This window comes from Carlito syrichta, unplaced genomic scaffold (assembly GCF_000164805.1).
Source record: "Carlito syrichta isolate Samal-C Ts95f unplaced genomic scaffold, Tarsius_syrichta-2.0.1 Scaffold305641, whole genome shotgun sequence".
In the NCBI taxonomy this organism is placed as follows: Eukaryota; Metazoa; Chordata; class Mammalia; order Primates; family Tarsiidae; genus Carlito; species Carlito syrichta.
Window position 1 is genome coordinate 344,103 of NW_007249737.1, and position 9,258 is coordinate 353,360.

At 35.9% G+C, this 9,258-nt stretch overlaps 1 protein-coding gene across 1 annotated transcript in view; it reads left to right on the top strand.

Annotated features, from left to right (window-relative positions):
• Positions 1 to 9,258, top strand: part of ACAP2 (ArfGAP with coiled-coil, ankyrin repeat and PH domains 2) — a 140,732-nt gene that overhangs the window by 75,832 nt on the left and 55,642 nt on the right. The window contains exons 5-6 of the mRNA XM_008061925.2: positions 6,958 to 7,016; positions 8,851 to 9,034. Coding sequence (XP_008060116.1) covers positions 6,958 to 7,016; positions 8,851 to 9,034 — 243 coding nt within the window. The remainder of the gene's footprint in view (positions 1 to 6,957; positions 7,017 to 8,850; positions 9,035 to 9,258) is intronic.

The following is a 9,258-nucleotide window of genomic DNA, read 5'->3' on the forward strand; positions in this document are numbered from 1 at the left end:
AGTCAGCAATTTGTGTTTGAATAAGCCTTCCAGGTGACACTGATGTGCTCTAAAGCTTGAGACACACTGTTCTAGAAGAGGGTTCGGCAAACTATGCCTTCTAGGCCAAACCCAGTCCATTGCCTTTTTTCCTTTTGGTTGGGGGAGGATTATGTGAATTTTTATTGGAACACAGCTATCCTCTATTGTTTCTATATTGTCTGTGGCTACTTTTGCACTCTATAGCTGGGTTGATTGAGTAGTTGTGTGATAGCGGCTTCATGGCCTACAAGCCTAAATACTTATTATTGTCTAGTCTTTTATAGAAAAAGTGTACTGATCTCTGTCCTAGAGGACTCTTGATTTTTGCTCACTTCCAGGGACTGTATCAGCTATGGCACCCACTGAAGAGCGGCCTCTTTCAGTTTTAGTGAAAGTGATTTAACTGCCTTTGATGAATTCTTCTTAGTGAAGTGGTGGTGGATGAACCAGACTGTAACCCAGAGTAATTAAAACCAGACTCTTCAGAAATGAGAATCAGGCATCAGTAATTTTTAAAACTCCCCAGGTCATTCCAGTATGCAGCCCAGTTTGAGAAGCAGTGAATTGCTTCCTGTAAACAAGCCACCTGGAGATCTTGGTAAATACACATTCAGATCCTGCACTTCTAACAAGAGTAGAGTGGTTTTAGAGATTCTGTAGTTCACACAAGCTCCCAGGTGATATAGATAATGCTCATTCACACCTAGAGAGCTTTAAAAATACTGATTCATGAGCCTCACCAGTGTTTCTATACCAATCAGGCATAGATCACTAGTTATCTCATCACCTGGATATTTAAAAATTGCCCGAGTTATTTCTGTGTGCAATCAATTTGAGGAGCTCCCCCAGAGCAGTTTCAGTTTCTTCCAGTCTTTGTATAAAAGAATCACCTATCAAACTTGCTAAAAATATAGAAGGATCCTATCCTTCAACAAGGTTTGTATTTTGCATTAGGTTTCCATGTGATTTTGATACTCACGTAAGCCAGTGGTGAACCACTACTTTAGTAAGGAACAAAGGGTTTAGAGAAACAAATTAGTTTGGGCAGAGGATGTAGGAAAAGAAACAAATAATATTCATTCATTTATATATTGGAACCAAATCATAATGATTGCAAAGAAGAGTTCTCTTCTTTTTTTTTTTAGGCCTATTTATTACAGGCCTAATGAGATTAACCAAACAATTCAGTGAATAAGTTCAGTTTCTTTTTTTTTTTTTTTTTTGAGTTGGAGTCTCACTATTGCCAGACTGGAGTGCAGTGGCCGTTTCCGCAGCCTCGACCTGCTGGGCTCTGGCGATCCTTCTGCCTCAGCCTTCCAAGTAGCTGGAACCAGGTGCACGCTACACGCCCAGCTAATTTTTTTGATTTATTGTAGAGATGAGGTCTCGCCTGCCGAGGCGGGTCTCGAACCTGCGGGCTCAGGCAATCCACTCACCTCAGCCTCCCAAAGGCACGGGATTACAGGCTGAGCCACCGAGCCCGGCTTAAATTCAGTTTCTAATTAGTCCTTTCTAGTCTATAGCAATACAACTGATTTTTGTGTATTGACTTTGTTTCTGCAAGCTTGCTTAACTCACTCACTAGTTCTAATTGTTTTTTCTTGTATATTCCATAATATCTATTTAGTTGGTCATATTGTCTGTGGATAAAAAGTTTTATATCCTTTCTAATCTGTATGTTTTTTTTTGTGATTGCACTGCTAGAATTTCTAGTGCAATGTTGAATAGAAGTGATAAGAGCCAGGCTCAGTGGCTCAGCCTGTAATCCCGCGCCTTGGGAGGCTGAGGTGAGTGGATTGCCTGAGCCTGTGGGTTTGAGACCCATCTGGGCAACTTGGCGAGACCTCATCTCTACAATAAATCAAAAATTAGCTGGGCGTGGTAGCATGCACCTGTAATTCCGGCTACTCGGAAGGCTGAGGTGGAATGATCATCGGAGCCCAGCAGGTCGAGGTTGCAGTGGCCGGGAGCGGCCACTGCACTCCAGTCTGGGTGACATAGTGAGACTACAACTCAAAAAAAAAAAAAAAGAAGTGATAAGAGTAGATATTCTTACCTTCTTCCTGATCTTGGGGTGAAATGCACTAGATAGAATGTTAGCTATTGGTTTTTCATATATGTCCTTTATTAGACTGAGAACGTTCTCTTATTTTCTAAATTCCCGAGAGTTTTTAAAAATCAGGAATGAATATTGGATTTTTATTAATTGCTTTTATGTATGTATAGAACAGTTTTTTTTTTTTTAGTGTGTTAACATGGTGAATTATATTGATTGATTTTTGAATTTTAAGCCAATCTTGCAATCCTGGAATAAATCCCAATTAGTCATGATGTATTGCCTTTTTATATATTGTTGTGACATGTCATTATGATATATTAAAATTTTTGGCATCTGTAGTTATAAGGAATATTGATTTGTAGCTTTCTTTTCCTACAGTGTCTTCAGTTTTGTTCCTCATAAGAATTTCCTCAGAGGATAGATTTTCTGATATAATTTTTTTTGAAGAGTTTGTGTCGAATGATTGTTTTTTCTACCTAATTGTAGAATTTAGCAGTGAAGAGTTTCCTTTGTGGGAGAAATTTTTCTTTTTATTTATTTTTTAGGGAGTGTGTATGTGTGTGTGTGCGTGTGTGTCATTTCTTTCTTATACTTTATAATAAAATATTGAAGCCAGGTGCAGTGGCTTATACTTGTAATCCTAGCACTTTGCAAGGCAGACACAAGAGGATTGCCTGAGCCCAGGGATTCGAGATCAGCCTCGGCAACATGTTGAGACCTGTCTGTACAGTAAATCAAAAAATTTAGCCAGGTTCAGCTACTTGTAAGGCTGAGACGGAAGGATCACCTGAGCTCATCAAGTGGAGGCTCTGGTGGCTGTGAGGGTGCCATTGCACTTTAGCCTGGAAGACAGAGTGCAACTCTGACTTAAAAAAAAGGTTGAAACAGTTTTGCAATTAATGTATACTCACCCTATAACTATATTTTACTATATTTGCTTTATCACATTGCTGTTCACTTATCCTCCTCTTTATCTCTGTATCAATCTAAGTATTATTGATGCATTTCAAAATGATTTATAGACAAAGTACACCTCACTTATGTAACTCAAATCCCTTTTAACACTTATTTGCATCCACTGATGTGCATTTATGTCATTCCAAATTTTGTTCCTGGTTGCTCCTGATACGAATTTACCTCATTATGGAAGACTGTCTTTTCGGGTTTATAATCCAAATAAAAATACAAAGTACAGAATGCTTGACAGTCTAGTGTCTGGCAAATATTGGATATATATGTCTGCAACTTTCAGCTGTATTGTGAAAAAGGTGACAGTTTAGAAAAGACCATTTCACTTGTGCTTAACAACAGAAGTTTACGGCGACCAGTTTCAGATTTTTTTTTAAATTTTCACCTGCTCTCAGTATGAGGAAAGTGAAAAATTTTCCGGTTGCGGATGTGTTAAGATATAGATCATTACCATTACCTAGAAAGTTATCTCATTCCGCTTCTCAGACAGTCCAAACCCACATTCCCAAAGGCAAGTACTATTTTGGTTTTCCTCCATTAAGTAGTTTTGCTTTTTCTGTCGATTCATATAACATGACTCATATAGTATTTGTTTGTCTGTGTGAGGAGAGAGAGAGAGAAAGAGACAGACAGATACCTTTCACTCGGAATAACATTTTTGAGATTCATTTATATAGTTGCCTGTGTCAGTAGTTCTATTTTTCTCTTTTTAAAAAATTTTTATTTTTTAAACATTTTTTGAGTTGGGTTCACACACTGTTGCCCAGGCTGGAGTGCAATGGCATGATCGCAGCTCACCGCAGCCTCAAACTGCTGGGCTCAAGTGATCTTCCCACCTCAACCTCCTGAGTAACTGGGACTACAGTCATACGGTCACTGAGTAGCTGGGACTACAGATTACTACCTATGGTTAATTTTTAAAAAAAAATTTTTATGGTAGAGACAAGGTTCGCTATGCTGTCTAGGCTGGTCTCGAACTCCTGTACTCAAGAAATCCTGTTGCCTCGATCTCTCAAAGTGCTAGTATTACAGGCTTGAGCCACTGTGCCTGGCCCGGGGCCTCTCTTTTTAATACTTTGTTACTTTTATTGAAGTCAGAGAATATGTCTTATATAGTGTCATACTCTTGCTTTATGTCCTACTATATGGTCAGTTTTCATAAATGTTGCTAGTGTTCCTGAGAAGACTGGGTATTCCCTTTTTGTTGGTTTTATGTTTCTCTATCTGTTCTTTTAATTAACCTAGTTAATCATGCTATTTTTTCTTCTTAATTCATTTAAAGAATTTGTTGTGTAATATTTATACTGTTGTTCTTCGTAGTTTAAAGCTGTCTTCCAATTTAAATATAACTAAATTGATTTTCTTATGGCGTAGAAATTTATGGGTTCTGACAGATGGATGCATTTGGGTCTCCTCATCACAATCAAGATGCACAACAGTTCCATCAACCCACCAGATATTCTCAAGTTGTTCCTTTATTACTTAAGCCTTCCTTCCTCTTCCTGCCCCAAATTGCTGATTTGTTTTTCATCCCTCATTCTTACCTTTTCTTAAATATCATATAAATTTTGTGTGTGTGTGTTGGAGTCTCATTCTGTTGCCTAGACTAGAGTGCAGTGGCATGCTCCTGGCTACCGCAGCCTCAACCTGCTGGGCTCTGGCGATCCTTCCACCTCAGCCTTCCAAGTAGGTGGAACTACAGGCCTGTGCTACCACCCCTGCTAATTTTTGATTTATTGTAGAGACAAGTTGCCTGGTTGGGTCTCGAGCCCACGGCTCCCAAAGTGCTGAGATTACAGGCTGAGCCACGAGCCTGTCCATAAATCTTACTTTACTTAGCAAAATGCGTGGAGATTCACCTATGTTGAGGAAATATTAAAGTTTTTCCTTTTTATTACCGAGTAGTGTTTTATGAATGTATCATAGTTTGTTTCTCTGTTCACTGGTTGAAGGACATTAACATTGTTTACTTTTTTTTGTAAGTTAGGAATGAAACTGCTGAAAACATTTGCATACAAGTTTCTATGTGAACCTAAATTTTTATTTCTTTGGGCCAAATACCTAGGATTGGGGTTGTTAGGTTTTCTGTATGTGTGGCTTTAACTTTATAGGTTATGGGAGGTTTTTGTGTGTGTGTGTTTGTTTTTATTGTAGAGAAAGGGTCTCACTATGTTGCCCAGGCTGGTCTCAAACTCCTGGCCTCAAGTGATCCTCTCATTTTAGCCTCTCAAAGTCCTGGGATTATAGGTGTGAACCACCAGGCCCAAGCAGGAGGTTTTAACTATAGATTCTGTTTCTTTAGTTCTTTTTGGATTATCAGTTTCTTCTTGAGTGAGATTTGGTGGTTTTTGTCTTTCCAAGAATGTGTCCATTTTATCTGTTGAATTTAGAGGCCTACAATTGTTATCCAGCTTTATCGATGATCATATATATTATATATATAATGTATTACATATATATATGCAATTTGTGATAAAGATGCCTCTCCCCTTCTTGATATTTGAAATTTATGTCTTCTTTCTTTCTGATCACTTTGGCTGGAGGTTTATCAATTTTATAATCTTCCCCCAAAACCAGCTTTTGGATTTGCTGATTTTTCTCTCTTGTTTTTCTGGTTTTTATTTAATTGACTTCTACTCTGATCTTTATTATTTTCTTTTTTCTGCTTTTTTGGGTGTGAATCTTTGGATTTAACATAATACTGAAAAATTTTGCTTTCTCTCTGAAAGTAAACAGACAAATTTTGAAACCTGTACCAAATCAGATTTGGTGGAGATGAGGGAGTAGTGGGATTGGTATTTAGGAGAAAACTCAAGACAGAATTTCAGAGAATAAAATTGTATTGTTTTTAACTTAGAGGAAGGACACAGAATTTTCTTTTTGTTTTGAATATTGATTTTTCTACCTGTTTATCTAATTCTGTGTCAAACTTTGAATGAAGATTGTCTGTCAATTATGAAGGTACTTGGAATTCCCATGACAATCCCTTTTACATTTGTCACACACAGAGCCATCATTGTTAAATATGTGGAATCATTTAAGTGGGGCAAAATACTTTCCTGAAAAATAGCATTTTATTCTAGTCTCTATTCTTAGCAGTCATTTAACCTAAAGGATTATATAATGTTTACTTGAATTAAAAATATACAGTATTTAAATCCCCAAGTCTTTCAAATGAGTGACCTACTAAGGTTAATATTAATAGAAATTTCTGAAGTTGTTTTCATTTGGTGTGTTTTGATATATCGGAGTAAGAAATTTCTGTAATGGGCCATGTGTGGTGGCGCATGGCTGTAATCCCAGAAGTTTGGCAGGTCGAGGTGGGAGAATTGCTTGAGCTCAGGCATGTGAGACCAGCCTGGGCAGCACAATGAGAACTCATCTCTACAAAAAACAAAATTAGCTGGGCATAATAGTACACATCTGTATTCCCAACTGCTTGGGAGGCTGAGATGGAAGGATTGCCTGAACTCTGGAGGTTGAGACTGTGGTGAGCTGTGATTGTGCCACTGCACTACAACCTTGGTGACAGAGTGAGAGACTCAAAAAAAAGAGAAATTTCTATAATGGATAGAGTAGAATTTGTATTACTGTTTTAGATTGCCTTCCAAAGTCTGAATTAGTATTAAGAAAATAGGTTGCTCCACTATTTAAGTATTTAAATATTAGAGCAGATTTGTTTTCCTTTGTAAATAAAAGCAATTTTATTTTTGAGTCAATGAAATTGACTTAAAATCTGTTTAAATGCTTCTTTTTTAAATGCTTATTTCTTTTGTGGTCTTTAGTAAGAAGAAATATAGGTGGTATTAGAATTGGAAAATTGATGAAGGGATATGGTATTTATATAACTATAAGAAAATTATTTTGTTTACTTTTCTGATCACTTAATATCACATTTTATTTTTTAGATCCTGTTTGACCAAACTCAAAGATCAATTAAGGCACAGCTTCAGAACTTTGTTAAAGAGTAAGTCAATTGCAGTGAAGAGGAAATAAAGTCAATCAGTTAATGATAACGTGTGGGAATTGGTATTTTTTAGAAGAAATTATGGATCATGAATTACTGAAAATGTTGGAGTTAATTTTGCTTGCTTTGTGAAATGTATATTGCATTTCTTCCTAAGTTACTCTGTAAAGGAATCAGACTTGATATCTTTCAGTGAGTCATTTATACCATAAATGTGTATTCAGGATACATACAGGGTTATTGTAAGTTAAAACATTTTTAATGTAAATAATCTAATTAGCCTTTTACAGTCAAAGCAAACCCCAAGAGTGGTTGAAATACTGTTAGATATTGTGAGTTTTCCATTGTCTCAATGTGGTATTTTATTTGAAGAGAAGATAGAGGAATATATGAGAATGACTCATGGAAGTACGTGCATTTTGTTACATATGAGCCTTTTGTGTTACATTCATCACATTTTATATGTGAACTAAAATGGAGTTAGAAATAAAATAGGAACTTTTCGAGTTAGGAATGCTTTTATTTTTCACATTAATAATTCTGTCTTCTCTTTTAATTCCTGACTGAGAATATATAAAATTACAGATAAAGTTGATTATGATACAGTATTCAGTATGAATTATAGAAATCATAAGCTATAAGTGGTATCAAATCTCGTTAACATAGTGTACTGTTTTGGTATGTTAGAATATGTTGTCCTGGAGGAATTTCACAGATTCTTTATAAATTACTTCATAATAGATTAACACTCTGGATGTCCTCATAGAATGTTTATATAATAATTTATGGCTTCTTGAAAACAGTTAAGTGTTTCTTATATATGCTTTATTATGATTTTAAAAAATTTTGTTTTCAAGTTATTTTGCCTAGTTCCCTAGTAGAAAAATAAAAGCAAAGGGATGTTATATGACTTACCTAAAATCATTAATGAATCAGGGGTTTCTGATTCTCAGATTATTAAAAGTGATACTGTTACTCTTTTTTTTTTTTTGAGTTGGAGTCTCACTCTGTCACCCAGACTGGAGTGCAGTGACCGCTCCCAGCCACCGCAGCCTCGACCTGCTGGGCTCTGGCGATCCTTCCGCCTCAGCCTTCCAAGTAGTTGGAACTACAGGCGCGTGCTACTATGCCCAGCTAATTTTTTATTTTATTGTAGAGATGAGGTCTCACCAAGTTGCCCAGGCGGGTCTCGAACCCACGGGCTCAGGCAATCCACTCACCTCAGCCTCCCAAAGTGCTGGGATTACAGGCTGAGCCACCGAGCCCAACTGATACTGTTACTCTTTACTGTTATGACAGTTCGTTTAGAATTTCTTATGTCCTTAAAGACTTTTTTTATTCATGATTTTTGACCCAGTAAACCCCTCCAACAAGAAATAAATGTTTATGTGTGATTTGTAAACCACCCATAGCAGTAAGAGCAAAGGTGTGTTTTTAAAAAAACCCTCAGATTTCTAGGATTTTAATGAGTGTCCTGTGGTGATTCTTATATATACTACTGTTTAAAAATCAATTCATTAAATAATGACACATGTCCCTGAGTTTGTCTTTAGAAAAAGGATTAACTGTGACTTTTATATTTCTATAATGTTAACCTTACAATTTATTTTCATCCTGAATTATATAGATTTAAATAATAAGATGTTAGCTGACTATATCAGGACTTATATATAACGAGAAACAGTATATATTTTATCTGAAAGAGCTAGTAAATGTAAATGCAAAGTGAAAAAAATAATTGGAGGAACATAATAATTAAATTTAAAATGTTATTTTGCTAAAGTTTTTGATCAAGACAGTTTTATGTAAGTTTCACAAGTTTTTCTTTTTTTAGAGATCTTAGAAAATTCAAAGATGCCAAGAAGCAATTTGAAAAGGTCAGTGAAGAAAAGGAAAACGCATTAGTAAAAAATGCCCAGGTACAAAGGAACAAGCAGCACGAAGTTGAAGAAGCCACAAACATTCTGACAGCAACAAGAAAATGTTTTCGACACATAGCCCTTGACTATGTACTTCAGGTATATATTTTATTACTGCTTATGTTTTAAAATAGTACTTACTAAATAGGTTGTTACTTTTGTGTGACTGCATTAAGAAGAATAAATAATACTTTTTCTTTGAGTGTAAAATTAAAGCATGATCTTTTTATTAATTTTTTTTTAAATTGTAACTCCTCCAGAAGGATAAACATGATCTTTTGGAAAATTTTCTTTCTTTTTTTTTTTTTTTTTTTTTTTTTTTT